General features: G+C 43.9%; 2 protein-coding genes and 1 pseudogene across 2 annotated transcripts in view; 2 read left to right on the top strand and 1 right to left on the bottom strand.

The window, feature by feature from the left end:
• Positions 1-4,073: 4,073 nt before the first annotated feature.
• On the bottom strand, positions 4,074-5,195 carry LOC132229263 (ubiquitin-conjugating enzyme E2 R2-like). Its single transcript, XM_059685995.1, has one exon. It carries the CDS (start codon positions 5,160-5,162, stop codon positions 4,449-4,451), a length of 714 nt encoding a protein of 237 aa, XP_059541978.1. The 5' UTR covers positions 5,163-5,195; the 3' UTR covers positions 4,074-4,448.
• A 47-nt stretch (positions 5,196-5,242) lies between these two features.
• LOC132229605 (2-(3-amino-3-carboxypropyl)histidine synthase subunit 1-like) lies at positions 5,243-7,152 on the top strand (annotated as a pseudogene).
• Positions 7,153-13,337: 6,185 nt separating this feature from the next.
• Positions 13,338-23,183, top strand: part of CASR (calcium sensing receptor) — a 108,513-nt gene continuing 98,667 nt past the window's right edge. Inside the window, exon 1 of the mRNA XM_059687681.1 lies at positions 13,338-13,831. The gene's annotated coding sequence lies outside the window, so the exon portion shown is untranslated. The remainder of the gene's footprint in view (positions 13,832-23,183) is intronic.

The following is a 23,183-nucleotide window of genomic DNA, read 5'->3' as shown; positions in this document are numbered from 1 at the left end:
AACATAAAATGGAGTCAAGATAGTCTCTTCAATAAGTGGTGTTGGGAAAATTGGACAGCTACATGCAAAAAAATGAAACTAGACCACCAACTAACACCATACACAAAAATAAACTCAAAATGGATAAAGGACTTAAATTTACGACGGGAAACCATAAAAATACTAGAAGAATCCAAAGGCAATAAAATCTCAGACATATGCCGAAGCAATTTTTTCACCAATACAGCTCCTAGGGCATTGGAAACTAAAGAAAAAATAAACAAATGGGACTACATCAAAATAAAAAGCTTCTGCACAGCAAAAGAAACGATCAACAAAACAACAAGAAAACCCACTGCATGGGAAAACATATTTGCCAATGTCATATCTGATAAGGGCCTAATCTCCAACGTTTATAGGGAACTCATACAATTTAACAAAAGGAAGATAAAATATCCAACCGAAAAATGGGCAAAGGACCTAAATGGACACTTTTCAAGAGAGGGCCTTCAGAAAGCCAAGAGACATATGAAAACATGCTCAAAGTCACTAATCATCCAAGAAATGAAAAATCAAAACAACAATGAGGTACCATCTCACACCTATCAGAATGGCTATCATCAACAAACGACAAGTGCTGGAGAGGATGTGGAGAAAAAGGAACACTCGTGCAGTGCTGGTGGGAATGCAGACTGGTGCAGCCACTATGGAAGACAGTATGGAGTTTCCTCAAAAAACTAAAAATGGAACTCCCATTTGACCCTGTGATCCCACTTCTAGGACTATATCCCAAGAAAACAGAAACACCAATCAGAAAGGATATATGCACCCATATGTTCATAGCAGCACAATTCACCATAGCTAAGATCTGGAAACAGACTAAATGCCCATCAGTAGATGAATGGATTAGAAAACTGTGGTACATCTACACAATGGAATACTATGCTGCTGTAAAAAAGAAGGAGCTCTTACCATTTGCAACAGCATGGATGGAACTGGAGAGCATTATGCTAAGTGAAATAAGTCAGTCAATGAAAGAAAAATACCACATGATCTCACTCATTCATGGGTAATAAAGACCATTATAAACTTATGAACAAAAATAGATACAGAGGCAGAGCTGCCTCGAACAGACTGTCAAACTACAGCGGGAAGGCCTGGGAGGGTGGGGGGGAAGGAGGGGGGGGGTAAGAGATCAACCAAAGGACTTGTATGCATGCATATAAGCATAACCAATGGATATAAGACACTGGGGGGAAGGGGAGGCCAGGGGATTGTCAAGGGCGGGGGAAAAAAGAGACATATGTAATACTCTTTGTAATACTTTAAGCAATAAAACAATTAAAAATAAAAAAAAATAAAAAAGATAACATTGGAGAATATATTGATGACTTGTTATAGGGAAAGAATTTTTTAAGCTTGACAAAACACACTAACCATAAAGGGAAAATAGATAAATTGAACTGCATTCGAATTGAGAACTTCTGCTCATGGAAAAAGCACTCTAAAGAAAGTGAAAAGTCAAACCACAGGATTGGAAAAGATTATTTTCTATATCAATAATTAATAAAGAACCTAGAATATAAACCTAGAATATTTTTTTAAAAAATAAACACATATGGTCCAACCAATGTGGCTTAGTGATTGAGCATCAACCTATGAACCAAGAGGTCACGTTCGATTCCTGGTCAGGGTATATGCCTGGATTGCGGGCTCAATCCCCAGTGTGGGGTGTGCAGGAGGCAGCAGCCAATCAATGATTCTCTCTTATCATTGATGTTTCTATCTCTCCCTTCCTCTCTAAAATAAAAAAGTATATTAATAAAAAATAAACACATATGGAAGTAAAGAGATCACTCAGTTTTTTAAAAGGGGTGGGAGAGGGAGACATGAAGAGATACTTCATTAAAGAGAATATTCAAATAATAAATATATAAAAAGGGACTCAAATTCACTGGTCATAAGAGAAATGCAAATTAAAACTGCAATAATGAGATACAACTTTACACCTACAAGAGTAATAAATATTTTTCAAAAGATATCTGTAATAACAAGTGCTGGTAAGTAGGTGAATGAATAAGAACTCTCATTGACTACTGGTGGACATATAAATTTTTATGACTACTTTGGAAAATTCTTTGGTAGTATCTTCTAGCGCTACACATATGCATATCTTTTAACCTAGTAATATCACTCCTATATATTGTCCAATGCAAACACATGTACACCAAGAAACACATAAAGAAACATCCATGGCAACATCCTATATAACAGAAGCCTAATATGCTAAGTGTCTGGTTGTGTGGTGACTGGTTGACTGTTCAACCAATCAAAGCATAATATGCTAAGGTCGCTCAACCGCTCACTATGATGTGCACTGACCACCAGGGGGCAGACAGTTGACCAGTCAACCAGTTGCTATGATGTGCACTGACTACCAGGGGACAGACGCTCCAAATGGTAAGTGAGCTTGCTGCTGGGATCTGGCCAATCAGGACTGAGTGAGATGGGCCAGACATGCTCTGGAGCCCTCCCAAAGTCCCTCCCTGTCCACGATCGTGCACAGGTGGGGGTCTCTTGGACTGGCCTGTGCCCTCTTGCAATCTGGGACCCCTCGGGGGATGTCAGAGAGCCTGTTTCGGCCTGATCCCACAGGCCACTCCCCTCAGGAGGGGGGCAGACACAAGGCTCATGGCTGGTGAGAGCTGCTGTGGCGCTGTGAACCTGTCTCAATCAGGACTGATTGGGCATGAGCCCGCAGCAGGCACAGTGGGGCAAGGATGAGCAGGAGCAGCAGGTAGGAGCTGCAGGCAGTGTTGGACTGAGGGTTTTGGCCCCGATCCCCACAGGCCACCCTGAAGGACACCACCCGTGCATGAATTCGTGCACCGGGCCTCTAGTTACTCGTAATAGCTCAAGACTGGAAGCAACTCAAATGCCAACAAACAGTAAAATGAATCAATAAACTGATATTGTCACAAAATTGAATATTATACAGCAATGAAAAGAAACAAATGCCTGCACCATATGGCATTTGTGACATATGGAGTAGTGACATGGCACCATATGGCATCAGCTCCAGCATTAGCTCCAGCATCAGGGCCAGTCCTCACGCACCGACCCACCCACCGACCTTTTCTTTAGAATAGTGCAAATGGGCAATTGTGCGCTCACCTAAGGAGCAGATCCAGGGCTTTCCGTAGCAGGAAAAATACGAAGCGGTCAGCTCAAGGATCAAGCCTTGATGTGTGGTTGCAGTCTCTTCCAGAAGTCTCCCCAGCCAGGTGAGTTCCCAAGACACTCTGTTCTGGAGAAGGTTGAGTTGTGCTCCCTGAGTGTTCTTATATTTGATTCCCTAAAGGCCACGCCTACTTCTTCTAGGGATTATATTTCAGAGATCTTTAGATAGGATTAATTTCATAAATTGTGGAATGAAAGAAGTTAGATATAAAAGAGTATTTACTGACTGATTCCACTAATGTAAACATAAGTAATCCATGGTGTTGTAAGTCAGGACAGTAGTAACTCTCCAAGTTTTTCTAGAATAGAAAAAGGTATCGGTGCTGGTCAAACTGCACATATTTCTAAACATGTTATACTTGAATAAAAGTTATCAATAAAAGCAAACAAAAAAGATAGGCCCCATTTGAGTGTTGTAGAGTATCCTGAGAGGAGACAAAATAAAAAGATGACATGGGCCACAGGTCAGAGTGTGAGAAAACCCTACAGAGTGTGAGTAAATAAGAGACTGGGGACCCAGGAGGAAAGACAGCTATCAAGAAAGTCACAGTGGCTGAATTCCCTACGTGTTTTTTTTAAAAAATTATTTATTTATTTAATAATTTTTGTGAGTTTATTTGAGCCAAACTGTCGACCTATACTGGGAAGCAGAACTACAACAAATTGAGATAATGCTCCAGAGAATGGCGGGGTTACATTTGTATTTATACATTTCCAATCAAAGGAGGGACATAGGTGCGTTACATGAAATTTATTGGTGATAGATTAAGGAGCAAGGATAAAGCAAAGCAGGGAAACGCCTGGGATTGGATAAAAGTAAAATGATGGATACATACTTAGGTGGGTACAGGTAAAGGTTGACCTTGTCAGGTAAGATACCGGTCTAGGACGTTACTGCCCACCATAAGTGCTTTTAGCTAAAGTTTAATTTCAGACCATCCTTTGTGGTGACTTTAGGTCTCTGAGTTTGTAAGACTGCCATGCAGGCCTCCCCTGAGCTTGTAAGGTCAGCACATGGCCCCTTTCATTCACAATTACCTTCTCTCCATTAAGAGGTCCATCAGAAGGAGCAAACTCAGATCCACAAGGGCAGTCAGCAGGAGCAATGTTTGTTTTCCCCACCCCCGGTGATAGGTTCTTGCTGAGGGGCCACTGCTAGGTCCCCACTTGCTTCCCTCCCTTTGGCCTGAGATGGCAGGGCAGTCCAGGGGCTCCGAAGAAGCATGTCCCTACTCCTCATTCCCTGAATCATCATCATCATAACAGTCGGCATCTTCCTCCTCCTCATCTTCATCATCAATGTCAAGGTCGCACAAGTCGTCATAAAGCCAATCTGAGCTGTTGTCATTGGAAGGCACTTTAGTTTTGATGCAATATTCCGCCAGGGTCGTGGGGACTTTCACTCCATCCTTTTCTGCTTCAGCTTTAGTGGCTGAAACTTGTTTTCTAATGATTTCAGCATATTCTTTGTCTTTTCCTTGACTGTCCCTCCATTTCCTGAACATAACTGAAGCCTCCACATTGGCTGGGGAGAAGGTGTTGGGCTCATTAAGCAATGAGATTACACTTAACAGGATAGTCCTGACATTCTGCGTAGGATTCCACCTTTCGGAGGGCAGCTCACCACTCTGTGGGTCATCTACGGGTGGATGAAGAATTGAAACGCATACGTGTCCATGGTCATAAATGTTGGGGTGCCACATTTTGGTCAAGAATCTGAAGGTAGGTGGTGAATATGGGTAGTCAATAGGAAATTTAATATGCGCCTTGAAGTAGCCACCTTCGTAGAGGGTGTTGGGGGGTCCGAAGATGGCAACCTGCCAGTTGTAGAGGTCGGACTCATCCACCAGGGCGATGCGGAAGCCCTCCACCGGCTCCTCCTGCAGGGACTTGAGCTCCAGCATCAGGGCCTTCTGGGAGCTGGCCATCCGCTGCTGGGCCATCGCGGCGGCGCCGGGCCGGGCCGGGGCCCCAGTCCTCACGCACCGTCCCACCCACCGACCTTTTCTTTAGAATAGTGCAAATGGGCAATTGTGCGCTCACCTACGGAGCAGATCCAGGGCTTTCCGTAGCAGATAAAATACGAAGCGGTCAGCTCAAGGATCAAGCCTTGATGTGTGGTTGCAGTCTCTTCCAGAAGTCTCCCCAGCCAGGTGAGCTCCCAAGGCACTCTGTTCTGGAGAAGGTTGAGTTGTGCTCCCGGAGTGTTCTTATATTTGATTCTCTAGAGGCCACGCCTGCTTCTTCTGAGGATTATATTTCAGAGGTCTTTAGATTGGATTAATTTCACACCCTAATTAATCTCCCCAAATAACCTCTATAAGCATAATCTAATCAAGAGTCACCGATTTTACAGCAAACCAGCCCTAACGACCCGCGTTTCTATCGAAATGTCTATACCCCAGGATTAGTATAAAATCATATCACCTAGAGAGTTATTTTGTTTTTGTTAATCCCTACCCAAGGACATTTTTTCCCATTGACTTTTAGAGAGAATGGAAAGAAGCAGGGGGGAGGGGGGAGGGGGCTTGTGGGGGGGGGGGTGAGCGGGGGTCCCCACATGGGCAGGCCGGCGATGGCAGCACTGTTGGCCTCTGAGGCGGCCCTGGCAGAGGACGAGTCCCTCGGGGCCGCTTGGCCAGTCAGATACCCCCTGAGATCCTGAACAACCCCCAGCTGCAGGCCGCCATTCAAGTCCTGCCTTCCAACTATAACTTTGAGATCCCCAAGACCATCTGAAGGGTCCAACAGGCCCAGGCCAAGAAGGTGGCCCTGCAAATGCCAGAAGGCCTTCTCCTCTTCCCTGCACCATTGTGGGTATCTTGGAAAGGTTCACAGAGGCCAAAGTGATGGTGATGGGTGATGTGACCTACGGGGCTTGCTGTGTGGATGACTTTACTGCAAGGGCCCTGGGAGCTGGCTTCCTGGTGCACTATGGCCACAGCTGCCTGGTTTCCATGGACACCTCTGCCCAAGACTTATGGGTGTTGTATGTCTATGTGGACGTCCAGATAGACACTACCCACCTACTGGACTCTATCCGCCTCACCTTTCCCCCAGCCAGTGCCCTTGACCTGGTCAGCACCATACCGTTTGTGTCAATCTTGCAGGCAGTTGCCCAGGAGCTGAAAGCTGAGTATTGCATGAGTGTCCCACAGTGTAAGCCCCTGTTCCCTGGGGAGATTCTTGGCTGCACTTCACCCTACCTGCCCAAAGAGGTGGAGGCTGTTGTATATCTTGGAGATGACCCCTTCCATCTGGAGTCTTTCATGGTTGCCAACCCCAATGTCCCTGCTTACCGATATGATCCATACAGCAATGTCCTATCCAGAGAGCACTATGACCATCAGCGAATGCAGACTAACCGCCAAGAAACCATAGCCACTGCCCCCTCAGCTAAATCTTGGGGCCTTATCCTGGGCACTTTGAGCCTTCAGGGCAGCCCCAAGATTCTGGAGCACCTGGAATCCAGGCTGCAAGCCTTGGGACTTCCCTTCGTGAGGCTGCTGCTCCCCAAGATCTTCCCCAGCAAGCTCAGTCTGCTTCCACAGGTGGACGTGTGGGTACAAGTGGCATGTCCACGCCTCTCCACTGACTGGGGCACAGCCTTCCCTAAGCTGCTGCTGACACCGTATGAGGCGGCAGTGGCCCTGCGGGACATTTCCTGGCAGCAGCCCTACCCCATGGACTTTTGTGCTGGCAGCTCCTTGGGGCCCTGAACGGTGAACTATGGGATGAGACCGGCCCTCCCAAGCACCCCACAGGCCTGCTCTGGGGAAGATGCAGAAGGAATCTGAGGGCGCCTTTCTCCAGCCTTGACTTGTGAGAGTTGCAGCTGCAGAGAGGAGGAAGTGGTGCCACTCGCTCCATGAGACTTTCGCTCCTGTGTCTCAGGGTCCTGCCCTCAGGAGGAGCAGCCTCGAGGCTGGTGGTTTTCGGAACAGGGGGCAGATGTTTTCTCCCCACTTTTTCTTCTTCCTCTTCTTAAAGAATTCCTTTCAGCATTTCATATAATACTGGTTTGGTGGTGATGAACTCCTTTAGCTTTTTCTTATCTATGAAGCTCTTTATCTGACCTTCAATTCTGAATGATAGCTTTGCTGGATAAAGTAATCTTGGTTGTAGGTTCTTGGTATTCATTACTTTGAATATTTCTTCCCCTACATGTTTTATTTTTTTCTCTTTTTTTTTATAATTAAATCTTTATTGTTCAGATTATTACATTTGTTCCTCTTTTTCCCCCCCCCATAACTCCCCTCCTTCCAGTTCTCTCCCCACCCTCCGCCCTCACTCCCCACCCACTGTCCTCATCCATAGGTGCACTATTTTTGTCCAGTCTCTTCCCACATCTCCCACACCCCTTCCCCGCCCCCCAAGAATAGTCAGTCCATTCCCTTTCTATGTCCCTGATTCTATTATAATCAACAGTGCATTCTGCTCATCAGATTATTCATTCACTTGATTCTTAGATTCACTTGTTGATAGATGCATATTTGTTGTTCATAATTTGTATCTTTACCTTTTTCTTCTTCTTCCTCTTCTTAAAGGATACCTTTCAGCATTTCATATAATACTGGTTTGGTGGTGATGAACTCCTTTAGCTTTTCCTCATCTGTGAAGCTCTTTATCTGACCTTCAATTCTGAATGATAGCTTTGCTGGATAAAGTAATGCTGGTTGTAGGTTCTTGGCATTCATCACTTTGAATATTTCTTGGCATTCCCTTCTGGCCTTCAAAGTTTCTGTTGAGAAATCCGCTGACAGTCGTATGGGTATTCCCTTGTAGGTAACTGACTGTCTTTCTCTTGCTGCTTGTAAGATTCTCTCTTTGTCTTTTGTTCTTGGCATTTTAATTATGATGTGTCTTGGTGTGGTCCTCTTTGGATTCCTTTCGTTTGGGGTTCTCTGTGCTTCCTGGACTTGTAAGTCTATTTCTTTCACCAGGTAGGGGAAGTTTTCTGTCATTATTTCTTCAAATAGGTTTTCAATATCTTGCTCTCTCTCATCTTCTGGCACCCCTATAATTCTGATGTTGGTAGGCTTGAAGCTGTCCCAGAGGCTCCTTACACTATCTTCGTATTTTCGGATTCTTTTTTCATTTTGCTTTTCCGGCTGGGTGTTTTTTGCTTCTTTGCATTTCAAATCTTTGACTTGATTCTTGCGCTCCTCTGGTCTGCTGTTGGGAGTCTGTATAATATTCTTTATTTCAGTCGGTGTATGCTTAGTTTCTAGGTGGTTCTTTATCATAGCATCAAGGGTCTCATTAGATTTCTTGTAGATCTCATTAAGTTTATCGGCGGCTTCTAGACAGTTCTTGAGAGCCCTTAAAAGTGTGGTTCTGAACTCTATATCGTCCATGGATAATTTTGTCCTGTTTCTTTGTCTCCGCATTTTTTATGCTTTCTTGGTGCACCCCCTAGTGGTCTTTGTGCGCAGTCTTGTTGTAGTTAAGCCTTGATTGTTGTAGTTGATACTGGGGGGATTTGACCTCCAGGCCAACTGGCTGTGAGAATCACCTGTGTCTGCAGTGGGAAAACTTCTGTCCTCTGGGGAGGTGCTAATCTAGCCTTTGCCTGAGGCTATCTGGCAAATGGCTCTGTGCAGGGCTTGGGCGGGGCAGGTCGCACGGGATCAAACTGGGCGGGCAGAGGGAGGGAGCAGTTATGGCTGCTCTCAGTCCCTTTCCCAGAGGCTCTGCCTCTCAGAGTCCCAGCAACCGCTGCAAACCTCGGAGAGAAAGCTGCCCTCGCATTCCGACCGATGCCAGACAGTCCCACTTCTCCCGTTTGAGTCTGGGTCCCTAGAGACTCGCCCAGAACTGGAGCTCAGGGCCTGAGCCTCCCTCCCGATTGAAAACGACAACCGCGCCCTCAGCCACCAGCCCGCTGCACGCGCACCTCTGCACCTTTGTATTTTCCGCACTGCGCCTCCTCTGAGCCTCAGTATGCTGCTCTCTTTCCTTCTAGTTGAAGAATTTCCCCTCAGCCAGCTTTCCTGTGGTTCTGGGTGATGTCCGTTCAGTCTTTTAGTTGTATTTTTGAAGTGGTTGTTCGAGGCAGCAAACTCCGGTGTTTTCCTATGCCGCTATCTTGGTTCTCCCCCTACATGTTTTAAAGAACAGAGTATTTAATGTTCATTTAAAGTTGTTTTCTATGCTTTGATTTGCTCTAGCCTCTCTGTGATCCCATTAAGACCCCCCCCCCACAATTTATTGCTTTCAAACCATCAGTAAAGTGTGCAACACCCTAAATATAATAAAGCAGGATAAGAAATGGTGATGGAATGGAGTGAATGGGAGAAGGAGGCTTTGCCACTAGGGGCCAGACACCTCAAAGGAACACATCTCTGAAAAGGTAAAATGAATAGAGAGCAAAAAGCGTGAGGGAGAAGGGTGTTCCATGCTAAGAAAAGTAAATGCAGAGACTCCAAGGCAGGCTATGCTGGGCACATTTAAAGACCAGCAAGGAAACCTGGCTGTGTGGAGCCAAGAAAGATTTTAAGAAATCGCATCAGAGAAATAGCCAGGAGCCAGCTAATGCTGGCCATGGATTTTACTCTGAGTGAGACAGAAAGTCATTACAGTAATGGTTTTGGGCAGAGAAATGACATAATTAAAGTTAATTGAAATGTATCGCTCCAGTTGCGGTGGAAAGAATAGACTGTAGAGAGGCAGAAACAGGGAGGAGGTTTTCTAAACGAAAGATGCTGCTGGCTTGGGTGAGGCCACTAGTGGTCGGGGTGGGGAAGAGAGGTTTTTCTGAGTATATTTGGAAATTACAGCCAGCAAGACTTGCAGGTGGGTTGGATATGGAGTGTGAGAGAAAGAGAGTCATCAGGGGCGCTCAGGAAAGACCTTTCTAACCCAAGGAGCTGTCTGACATGGAATGAGCTGTCCCCAGATGCAGTTATTCAATAGTGGAGGCAGTTGGTCCTTCTCTTTCTAGCTTACCTGCCAAGTAAGCTCCTTAGAACATTTCTACCCTTAGAGGCAATGGGCCTAGGTGACCTCTAAGATACCTCATGTGCCAAATATTTTCAGGCAGTCGGAACAGGGTTCTGTACTTCATAAATGTACAGGCTAAATGGTTGCAAAGTAAATTTCTTACACCAAAGTAACTTTTTGACTGCTGTGTACCTTTCCCACATACACTCATTTTTATACTGACCAAAATGGGTTAAAGGGAACAGCAGGGACAGCGGCTTTGGGATAAGCAGGTACCACACAAAGAAACCTGAGAGTGGGAAATGCTGATGTGTGGAAGGAAGGGGAGCAACCCCATCCTTTTGGCCTTTGGGGATGGTAATGAATAGAGGCTACACCAGAAGAAGGTGTAATTGTAAATGACTGACTTGTAAGCAAACACCCTAACATTTTCAAATCCCCCCAAATGTTGTCTCTTTCAAAACAAGAACCTTGGGGTAATCTAGTGCTCCATAAACTATACAGTTGTCATAGTGGTGCTGCCATTGCTCAAAGCTTGCTTGGAACTCTTCTTTGTGTAACTTACTCCAGAATCCAGTCTCTGAGGTCCCTGGGAAGCTCTGCTGTCAGGAACTTCAGATTCTCCTGGCTGGCAGGAACATTAAAGCTTCTAGCCTATTTGGTGTTTGACCTCCCATGGCATCTTTAGTGACAAAGCAGGCATCTAACCTCTAAGTCAAAACAGGAGAGAAATGAATGTGGTTAACACCCTCCAGGCAGCCTCAACACATCTTCCTATTCAGCTCTGATTGTCAGAAAGTTCTTTCATTTCTAACTAAAACCTGCCTCGTTGCACCTTCCTCCACTGGTCATCATGGAGTGTGGAACAGAAGTCAGGCATTTGTGTTCCACCTCCATTATTTTGCCATTTTTATCCTATCCAAGTATCACTAGTCCTGTTGGTTTTTAATATCTTTCTTTCAAATGACCCAATTTCATAGGTGAGTAACTTTACCTTTAATGTAAAATACATCCCTTTATAAGTGGAAACCCTACATCAATCGGAGCCTGACAGCATGAGGAATAATATCAGAAGGAAGAGAAAGTGATGATATTAAATTCTACTTAGGAAGTGTTGCCTAGCAAAGGTGCTGAGCCTGAGGCAATCTCTCTGTTAAAACAGAGATTAGCAGATGTTGAGAGGTGTAGAGACAAAGTACCACAAAATGATACTTCTTCCTTATTGTAGGCTCAAGAGAACTGAAAGGGGCATACTGTTTGCACCATGTGATCTCTTATTTAACCTCACTGCCAGTGTACCACTCAAAAGCATCTCCTATACCTCTAGTGGGAGGTGTACACATTGAGACCCACGGTGAAGGGGTCAAGCACTTTGGCTATGGTAAAGCTGATCAGATTGAGGTCATGGTTCTTCTACTTCCTAGCTGCTCCATCCTATACACCTTAATCACTGTAAACATCAGTTTTTCATCTTTAAGGTGGGAGTAGTATTAGCTCTTCAGAGTGATACTTTATGCCTGGGTCATAAGCTGAATATTGAATATAAATTCAGCCTAAGACTCCAGCATCATTCAGCTTTGGGGCTGAATTAATTCGTCCTGTAGACACCAACCAGGCTGTGCTTGTAGCCAACTAAAATCGCTAGGCTACATTGGCATGTTCTGCCTGTCAACCAAATCCCCCATTGTGAACTTGTGTTACTGAGCATTTAGGCCAAGGGAGGACTTGGCATTTATTCTTATTACCTAGATTCTCCCCTTCACTTTAATGTGGTGCTTGAACATTTGTTCAATGCCTTCTGCTACCCTGCATTTGAGGGAAAGGGAGTCAAATGGACAGAGCGGGGCTATGATGAGAATGTATTTGAGACTCTGGATATGAGTCTGCATTCTTTTGAAATAAGAGAATGGAAACTTTTTGCTGAGTATCCACTATGTTTCAGGCACTTTCCTCTAACATCTCATTTAATAATCCAGGAATCCTTTAAAATAGGTGCAATCCTCACTTTACGGAGCAGAAATCTGAATTTTTATTTTAAGTTGTTAAGCATGGTAATTATGCAATTTTTTTTACTATTTTGGCTTAATATTATTTCATAAACACTTTATCTGCTTTATCCTATTGCTTAATATTTTTCTGTTTTTTCCCCCTTTATAAATAAATGTCTTCTCCTTATTCTAAAAACTTTATTTTGTTGTTGTTAATCCTCACACAAGGATATTTTTGTTTTGATCTTTTTAGAATGGAAGGGAGAGGGAGACACAGAGAAACATTGATGTGAGAGACACATTGATTGATTCTCTCCACACACCCCCCAGGGCCAGATTAAGCCTGCCCTTGACAGGAATCGAACCCAGACCTTTCAGTCCAGGGGCCTATGCTCTATCCACTGAGCCAAACCAGCAAAGGCTCTAAAAACATTTTGAGACCCTCTTACCTTGATGTTTATCATTTTAATGGTTGTATAATAACCCTAAGTTACCCAACCTTAATTTATTTAACCAATTTCCTTTTGTTGACAGTTTAGTTTTGTTTGTTTGCTTTTTGTGGTTTTTGAAATTATTTCTGTAATAAATGATCCTGATAGGGACATCCCGCACAGCATTATTTTGTTCTGGAAATTTCCGCAAGAATGGAATTACTACATCAAAGGGGATTTGGCTCTTTACAGGGACTAACGAACTGCTTACCCAAAGGAGTGTGTGGTTCTTGAGGGTAAAAAGAAAAATCTGGTTTCTACAAAAGAAATTAACTTTCCACTTATTCATAAAATATTTGAGCGCCTGATAGATGTTAGGCTCCGTGCCAAGGCTGGGGACGGGGATGAGCAAGGTCTGGCCTGGTAGAGGCAAGGGCGCTTCAGGTCCCTTCTTCTGGACAGGGAGGACCGCACGCCCCTCCGCGCGGAGCGGTGAAGGAGGGAGCTGTTGCGAGTACCGGGGAGATCTCCCAGTGCAGACAGCTCTCGGCCTGAGCCTTGCTGAATGAGTAAGAGTTTGGGTACGGGATTTATATTTATTTTATTGTGACTCTCTGCCCTTCCATCAGAAAAGATTTTTCCCACTTTTGGCACAGAGACCATTGGAGCCCGAAGCCCCCAACGTCGTAAGCCTCTTTCCATCTCCTAGGAGGAGGGCAGGGGGTGTCTTCGACCGCGGGTGAGGGCTCCCGGGTGCGGGGTCCCCGGTCCGGGAACTCCCGGCGCGGCACTGAGGGCAGAGGACAGGAGAGGACCCGAGCGCGGGGCCCGCAGTCCCCCAGGACCAGACCCGACGCGTGGCCCTCGGGGGAGGGAAGACGCGCCCTGGGCGCAGGGCTCCCGCGGAGTCAGCTCGGCGCGGTCAGGTTGGGCAGACGGTGAGGGAAGCGGAGCTGCTCGGGGTGCAGGGTTAGAGGGCCTCTGCGAGGGGCTCCGAGCGGAGCGGGGCTCAGCGCTCGCGGACCCCGCGGGGGCAGGCGGGCGGGGAGCGGGCGGGGGGCGGAGCTCCGAGGCCGGGGCCGTGGCGGCTGCCCAGAGGGTCTGCGGGGGCTGCTGTGGCCAGGCCCGAGGGCGGGCGCCTGTCCGGGACCCGGACCTTGGAACCGGGAGCGGGGACCCGCGCGCCGTCTGAGCTAAGCTGAGAGCCCATCCTCGCGGGGACCCACAGCCCGCGGGCCGGCGCTGTCCCAGGTGAGGAAGCCCGGGCCTGGGCGCCAGGTAGGACCGAGGGCCGCCAGGAGGGCGGGCAGAACGCGTCCCAAGGCGGGAGGGGCAGTGGCGGGTCTGGGGGCTGCGGGCTCGGGGGGCCAAACGAAGGGCGCAGGCCCGAGCAGCTCAGCCCTGGAAACACTGGGTGCCGGCCACGGGGCAAGTCAAGTTGCAGGACCAAAAGCTGCCCGGCTGGACCCAGCGGCTCATTTACCCCCAAAGGGGCGGTGGGACGGACGCCTTCGCGGATGAACCCGAGTGTGCGCCAAGCAAGGCTCGGGCTGTGGATGGTGCCTTGTGCCTGTGCCTTGTTTCTTCTGTCTGTATGTAGCATTGTCACAAAGAACACCTTTTCCGTGTGTGTTAAGGGGACAGTTTTCTAGGCTGTTTGGAACGGAGGGCCACGGCATCTGCACCCATCCTGCTGGGCCATAAGCCCTCTTGGAGGATCTTGGCCCAACCCTCCAGCTACCTTAGGGACCTTGCCTGGGTGGCACCAAATTAAGGTCTCAGCCTCTGGGCCTGATCACCAGCTTCCATATTCCTCAGGGGGTGGGAAAAAAAAAAAAAATATATATATATATATATATATATATATATATATATATATATATATATAGAGAGAGAGAGAGAGAGAGAGAGAGAGAGAGAGAGAGAGAGATGGAGTCTTTTATTATTTTTAAATTATAGTTTCAATAGATAACACATGCACATGGTTTTTAAAAATCAAATGCAAGTTTAACTTCTAGAATAACGCCTATACTAGCATTTGTGTTTATTTTCAATTCCCTTGTTTTTTCACCCAAATTCTTTCCTACTCTTTTTGTTCTGTCTCCTTTTGATTCTGTATCCCACCTCCTGCCTGATGAAAGTACCAGAAGATAATGACGTCACCCCACTGTCTGCAAACCTTAAGCCCACTAGCACTACCCCTGCTTTCTTCAAAGTCTTTCACTGCAGTTGCCCTTGGGGTAGGGAGCCCACTACCCAAGGATATTTCCTTTATTTGCCTTAACTCTCCAGCAATTTGAAGAAAGCCGCATTGGAGAATTGTCCGTGAGAAGTTCTGTATTACCTGTTCTTTCCCTTAAACTGGACTTTCCAAGTGCAATTTCAGTGGAGGCTGGTCGTGAGGGGAATCAAGGAGGGATACTTCCTAAAGTGCCTCAGATTTCCAGGAACCAATACCTCCCTGGTTCTGATTCCTGAAAGTGGAACTCTGCCAGTTACATCTTTCCATTGCCCTCCTCTTTTCCCCCAGGACCAGCAGAGTTGCATGGGATTTTTCCTCTGTAAGAACTTAGATGGTGGAGGTTAGATATTTGTGAAGGGGGGGGGAGGTAGGTGGGCTGTAGAGGAAGGAGGTGCAGGCCAAGACCCCTGAGTGGAGAGGAATCCTGGGGCTCAGGGCCCTGTCACTCAGGGATAATTTTGTAAGAGACCAAATATGTGGCTTACTTCTTGCCAACCATCAGCACAATTAACTTTTTTCCAAGGCTTTTTCTATGCAGGGCAAAACAGGTTGAGAAGTAGAAAAAGAAATAGCAAATAAGCCCATTTTTATCTTTATGATAAAATAGAAGTTGTTCAAATTCCTTTTACTGAATTATAAGGTATTTTAGGAGTTGTGTAAAGTGTCTAAACTTCCAGTAGCTATTCCAGTCACTACATTTTCCTTTATTTTTTCATGTTGCATGACCCTGACCTGGATCCCAAACATGTCGAAATATACAGGTTGGTTAGAAGCTGCCACTTCTAAGAAGCCCTGTGGATTGGGGGGTTGGGAGGGAGAAGATTACAAAATAAGGACTTATCCTTTTGCTAATGTAGGGAAATAATGGAAAGGAATGGATTAAGTATCAGCTTGAGTTTGGTAAGAAATTGATATAAGAAAATAGGGAAATGAGTAAGAGGTGAAGGAATCACTCACCATTCATTCATTCAAAATGTTTACAGTGTGCCTGGCAATGTGCCAGTTACTGAGGGAGAAGGGGTAAGGGTGAAGGGAACCAGGCAGGATCCCTGATCTCCTGAAGTTTACAAATGCTTTGGGGGAGGCAACTGCTAGTAAAATAACTATTGAAAATGTAATTGCAAACTAAGCTCTCTAAAGGAAAGAAGAGTGTGTACGTGGACTGCACTGCATGACCAAGTAAGGCTTTCTCAAGGAGGTTTCCCTTGAGCTGATATTCAAGGAGAAGTGGGAATGTTGGGGATAAATACCTGGTTTTGAGATAGAATCATAATGTATCAGTTAGGAATTGCATTTAGCTGCTTGGAATCAAGAAGTCTGTCTTCCATGTGGTGTTTGCCATACAGTGTGTGCACGCATGTAGAGTTGGCGTTTCTGGAATTTGGGGAAAGGATGCTTTGTTATCATCGCATCATTTGTCCTGTCTTGAGTTGGTCATGGTTTTCCATGCTGTCATTCTTGCTTTTAAATTAAATGTTTAAATTAATTTTATTCTTACAGTGACATTTTATTGTTATCACTGAGTACTTTCCCAGGAGAAAACAGGTGTGGCAGGTAGACTGCAATATCTTCTCCCCAGCCCTGAAACTGCTCCTACCCTTTCAGAGTTTCATATATAGTCCTTAAGTAAAGGGGGAAAAACTAATTGCATTGATACTGTAAGTAAAAGTAATCTAAAGCTCACAATGGGGTTCTCTGACAAGCAACATATTTTATGTGCAAATAAATATTTTCATTTCTTCCAACAATACTTACAGCAAATTTTCGAATGTCCAGCACTGTGTTAGATACTATGGATAAAATGGGTTAGTAAGACATGGTCCCAGCATTTAAGGAGTTCATAGAAGTCTAACAGGTGGGACTCATACTCATCCATGTACAGCTAGGAAAGAACTGTGGTTCCTATAATAAAGTTACAGTGATGCACCGGGGAGGGAGTGGTCAGTTCTACCAAGGAAAGGAGAGGCTCAGAAAAGTTTCATGGAAGAGTTAACATTTGAGTTGAATCTTGAAAGATGAGATATTCCACAATCTAGACAAAGGGAAAGGGGCATTATAGAAGAGGGTTTAGTATGCAAAAACAAACAAACAAACAAAACCCACAGAGGCATAAGGTCCAGGACATTCATGTGGCTCAAAGAACTGAAGCATAAGGAACAAAGAAGAGCTATTAAGAGATAAGACTGGAGTGGTGGGCAGGGCAGGTCACAGAGAATCTGCATGCCATCATATGGATAGCCTGGTGGTGAAAGTATGCACTCCAGGGTCATATGGATCCAGATTTGAGTCATAGCTTGGCCACTGTCTAGCTGTGGAACGTTAGTTAAGTAACTTGGCCTCAATATATAATGGTAATGAAGGTTGTACCACCCTCATTGAGTTGCTGCAAGAATTGAGAGAAGTCTTGTAGTAACTGGCATAGATTATAAACCCAGTTATTGTTGGCTATTGTTTTCATTATTCATCCTAGACAAAGGGAACCACTGGAGAGTTTTAAGTAATGGAGTGATTGAGTGAGCATTTTGTTTAAAGCACAATCATTCTGGCTGCCTGTGGATTCCGGGTTAAAGGGGAGTCAGTTTGGGGCAGAGGAACCACTTGAAGAGATTATAATCATTCAGATGACAGTGAAGATGGCATGAATGCTGGTGGCTGGGTAGTAGCCCTGGAGAAAAGGAGACAAATGCTTGAGATGTCTGTGGGGTAGGCTCCACAGAACTCAGTTACTCATTAGGTGTGGGGAACGGGATTCTGATCTGTCATCCTTTGGTTCTGTCATCCAAGTGACCTCAGGGTAAACAAAAAGAAGCCGGCGCCAAGCAGGACTAAGGATCCGGTATCTAGGAAGTGCTTATGTGAAGAGGACTTAATGATTGGTACCCCAAAAGCTGTCTTCTAATTCAGAAGGTCCCTTGACAACTAGTGTGTCATAGAGTAAAAGGATCAGAAAGACTTAGTTGATCCAGAACAAATAAAATTCTTTGTTTCTCACTCTCATCTCTGGGAGGCTTTTAGTTCAAGGTAAATGAACACTAGACTTTATCCATTTGCCATTGTCATAAAGTGGCACATATAACCCTCACTCATGCCTGGCAGATTTGATTCAACTCTTGCCTGACAATAACCTGATTGAAGTTCTTCTCCTCTTTTCTCCTGTCCTGCAATCCCATAAGCACTGGCTGAAGTGCCTTGATTAATGCCAGTGAGAATTAGAGGATTTAGGTGGACCCTACTGTATAATGCAGGGTAATGTTGGTTACCATTGCACCCATTCATAAAAGAGAAAATAACCCAGACCTGTGTGATAGTGTTTGCTGAAAAGTTTCCGGGAGCTTTATGCCTATTTCCCCCAAATGTGGATCCTGGGAAAAGCTGATTGATTGTAGTAGCTTGAACAACTGTATCATTACTCAAGGCACAGAAATGAAAAGACATTGTAATTAGGCAGGGCCAATGAGTGAGGTGGCAAAATGTGAAGTGAGGAAAACAAGTCTAGACTTTGGATATAAGTGGACTTTCCATGTCAGTGACCTTGGGCAACATATCTAACCTCTCCGAGCCTCGGTTTTTACTGGTGGACATTCTTTTGATATCTGTAAAACTGCGGTAATATCTCCTGCAAGGGCTGGTTGTGAGCTGTATATGGAGGTGCCCAGCCTAGGGCGGCTGCTTAACTGACCTGTATCCTTTGACTCGACTGCCTCTGAGGTCTCTCTTTACATTGAAAAAGCAGGAAGAATGAAGATTTCTTGGGGTGAGTAATCTGAATTAATTGGCTTTTATGTGTTTCTCATCTATGATTGATTTTTGCCCCCTGGTAACAGAGCAAATACCTGTTTTCCTCCACCCTCAGGGAATGCTTGTCAGTGATGATGGGGCAAAGGTAAAATGATTCCTGCAGAGAGGAAGCTAATTTTAGCTACTCTTCTTTCAACACACACACACAAGCAAAATTACTAACACATAGAAAAATGGAGTGATTTGACTTCTTTCTCGGTGGAGTTCCTAACAAGCATTTTTCTTGTTTACTTGTTGTTTTTCATGGAGAAAGAAAGAAACAGGCTCAAAGAGATTGTAATGGTTCCCCCATGCCCCGACCCCCTAATAATTGTGAGCTGTTTGTTCTTAAGGAAAAAAGTTTTGTTTTTCTCCTCTTACTAGGAGTTGATGATTGAAAGAAGTCTCATACCCTCCATATAGTTTTTCTAAATATTCTGTACTTTGATCAAAGCCTTCAGCTTAGTTCAACAAGCATCAGTTGAGCTCCAACTGCATGCTATGGGGGTGCATTGGCACTATGGACACAGAGATGCCAGCTGTTGTACCCAGATCTCCAGTTTGGTAGCCCTTGTAGAAGAGGCTGAGTACGGAGAGGAGGTGGGTGCCAGCTGATTTAAGGGAGCCAGTGAGAAGGGACCCTCAGGCCAAGGTTCTCTCCTACAGTTTCAGAGCCCTGTCCATCAGATCATGAACTCCTTTAGGTCAGGATCCAGGTCTGCTCATATCTATGCTCCATGTCCTTGCGTATGGGAGCCCTTTTGTGCTAAGTGTTTGTTGATTGAGAGGTCAGGAGAAAAAAGCAGTGAGGAGGCCAAGTGGCCTTCTATTTCTGCACTCTTAAAAGTGAAAATATTCCAAATAAAGGTTTGCTCTATGCAATTAGCCAATTTTCACCCTTATCTTTTGAGAGGCAGTGCAGTATAGTGGTTAAAAGTCTGGGCTCTGGAATTAGAGTGCCTGGCCCTGTATCCCAGCTCCACAACTTACTAGGTGTGTGACCTTGGGCAAGTCATTTAATCTCTGTGTGCCCCAGTTTCTTTATTACCTACTTTATTGGTTGTTAAAAGGCTTAAATGAGCTAATACACATTGTTCACACTCATCAAGCACAGATACTATGTCTTATTCAACACTGAATCCAGCATGGTGCTTGGTACACTGGAGAAGCTGAGTGAATGAACAAATCTCAATATGTAGGCATTTGACTGACAAGGCACTTTCCTACCATTAACTCACTTGATCCTCAGAACATCTCAGGAGATAAATAAAGGAGATGGACAGGATAGGTACCATCATCTCCATTTTACAAATGAGGAAGTAGGGCACTGCAAGATGGAGTGACTTGACAAAGAAAGACCATCTATGTAAATGACTCATGCTTTTTTAAATTATTGGCTTAGAGAGCAGAAGGGGGGAGAGAGAGAGAGAAGGAGAGAAACACCGATTTGTTGTCCTGCTTATTTATTCATTCATTAGTTGCTTCTTGTATGTGCCCTAGTCAAAGATCAAATCTGAAACCTTGGCATATCAGGATGATGCTCTAATCACTGGGGCCAGGGCCTGATTCGTGCTCCTAGCTCCATTTGTTCTTAGCCCTATGATCTTCCCACTATCTGGCTCTGGCTGCCTCTCAATCTTATGCAGGTTTCATGGAACTCAAAGGTTATCCACCAGTAAATATGAGCGCACATAGTTTTTTTAGCTTTCTGAAGAAATGAACTTCTTACTGTAAATACACATAGTCAAATTGTAACTTCAAGTTAAAAGTTGAAGTTTGGAAAGTTTCTATTTTAGGGGATGGGGAGAAAAGCAGAGGATATTTTATGGGAATGAGGAAGTTCTTTCTATATGTGAAAGTAGCAGAGAATCATGAAGGAAAATATGGACAGATTTTGCTACATAAATATTTAAGATATTTATGTATAAAAAGTCACAATTAAGTTAAAAGGAAAATAAACTTTAAAAAGTTGAATTAGCTCTGGCTGGTGTTTCACAATGGTTAGAGCCTTAGCCCAAGGACTGAAGGGTCTTGGGTTTGATTCCCAGTCAAGGGCACGTACCTGGATTTTGGGTTCGCTTCCCGAACCTGGTTGGGGTGTGTGCAGGAGGCAACTAGTCGATGTGTCTCTCTCACATGGATGTTTCTCTCTCTTTCCCCCTTCCATCCTCCCTTCCACTCTCTCTGAAAAAAGCAATGGAAAAAATATCCTCTGGTGAGGAATGAAAAAAAAATTGCATCAAATATGTCAAAAGGTTAAACATTTCAGTATCTAAAGAGCTCATAGAATTTAATAGAAAAAAAACATTAAGACCTTCTTTTCAAAAAAATGGGCAAAGGATTAACAGTTTTCAAATGAGGAAAAGCACATGGTTGATGAACACATAAAATATTTTAACTTTACTTGAATAAAAGAAATAAGGTTTTTTAAAATGATATACCAATTTGCTTATCAAGACTATTACAGCTTTAAAGATGCTGGTGGAGTGAGATAAAATGGTTACCCTTATAACAAATTATCCTGAAAATAATCACTTTAAAATTGTTTATAGAAAAGAAACAAGATATCTAAGAAACTATCAACAAAAACATGCTCGGTACTATTGTATGTCCATAATAACTAAAGTGCTGAAGAACTATAACACAAACCTAAAAAAACTTACGCCTAAAAATGTTCTTCATTGTATTTATTTACGAACGTGAAACACTAGAAACAACCCATGTCCAATAATAAGGGAGTGTTTAAATAAATTATGATTGGGATGAAGAAGCATAGACTATCAGCTAAAAGCATCAAGTCTCACCACCTGGATTTAAATCCTGAATTGACTGCATATTAGCCCTACAATAACCTCTTCATGCCTCACTTTCTTTTTTAAAAAAATTTAAATTCTTTATTATTTATGATATTACCTATGTCTCCTTTTTCTCTCATTGACCTCTCCCCAGGTGCTCCCACCCCCCAGCATATGCCATCACCCCCCTACTGTCTGTGTCCATGGGTTATGATTATATGCATGCATACAACTCCTTTAGTAATACAGCTTGATACCTGGTATTGTGATCCCTCCAACTTTGTTCTTTGTCAGGATTGCTGTGGCTATTCAGGGTCTTTTTTTATTCCATATGAATTTATGGAGAGTATGTTCTAGGTTTGTGAAATATGCCATTGGTATTTAAATGGGAATTGCATTGAATTTAGAGATTGCTTTGGGCAGTATGGACATTTTAATGATGTTGGTTCTACCAATCCATGAACATGGTATATTCTTCCATTTGCTTATGTTTTCCTTTACTTCTTTTTTCAACGTCCTGTAGTTTTCTGAGTACAGGTCTTTTACCTCTTAAGTTTATTCCTAGGTATCTTAATTTTTTTGTTGCAATAGTAAATGGGTGTTGTTGTTTTTTAGTTTCTCTTTCTGTGAGTTCATTATTGGTGTATAGAAAAGCCATAGATTTCTGGGTGTTAATTTTGTATCCTGCTACATTGCTGAATTCAGTTATTAAGTCTGATAGTTTTTGGATGGAGACTTTAGGGCTTTCTATGTACAATATCATGTCATCTGCAAATAATGACAGTTTTACTCCTTTTCCAATTTGGATGCCTTTTCTTTTTTCTTTTTGTCTGATCACTATGGCTAGCGCTTCCAGTCGTATGTCAAACAGGAGTGGTGAAACTGGGCATCCTGTCTTGTTCTTGTTCTTGTTCTTGTTCTTAAGAGCAACAAGAAAAGACCAGAGTAAGCAGAAGGAAGGAAATGATAAATATCAGAACGGAAATAAGTAACATAGAAATCAAAAAATTATAGAAAAGATCAATAAAACCAAGAGCTGGTTCTTTGGAAGGATAAGCAAGATTGATGAACCTCTAGCCAGGCTCACTAAGAAACAAAGAGAGAGGACCCAAATAAACAAAATCAGAAATGAAAGAGGTGAAGTAACAACCGACCACACAGACACACAAAGGATTATGAAAAGAATACTATGAACAACTCTACTCCAACAAAATGGACAACCTAGAGGAAGTAGACATATTCCTAGAAAAATACAATCTTCCAAAACTCAATCAGGAAGAATCAAAAAACCTGAATAGACTGATAACTACTGATGAAATTGAAGCAGCAATCAAAAGACTTCCAGCAAACAAAAGCCCTGGTCCAGATGGCTTCACAGGGGAGTTTTACCAAACATTCAAAGAAGAACTAACACCTATCCTCCTCCGAGTATTTAAAAATATTCAAAAGGAAGGCACACTTCCAACCTCTTTCTAAGAAGTCAGCATTACCATAATCCCAAAGCCAGATAAAGACACTACAAAGAAAGAGAATTATCCCTGATGAACATAGATGCTAAAATCCTCAACAAAATCCTAGCAAATCAGATCCAGCATTACATTAAAAAGATCATACACCATGACCAAATGGGATTTATTTCGGGGATGCAAGGCTGGTATAATATCTGCAAATCAATAAACGTTATACATCACATAAACAATTTGAGAGAAAAAATCACATAACCATATTAATTGATGCAGAAAAAGCATTTGACAAAATCCAACACTCTTTCAGCGAAGTGGGAATAGAA

The sequence above is a fragment of the Myotis daubentonii genome, chromosome 3, assembly GCF_963259705.1.
Source record: "Myotis daubentonii chromosome 3, mMyoDau2.1, whole genome shotgun sequence".
In the NCBI taxonomy this organism is placed as follows: Eukaryota; Metazoa; Chordata; class Mammalia; order Chiroptera; family Vespertilionidae; genus Myotis; species Myotis daubentonii.
This window is presented reverse-complemented; position numbering and strand designations above follow the sequence as displayed.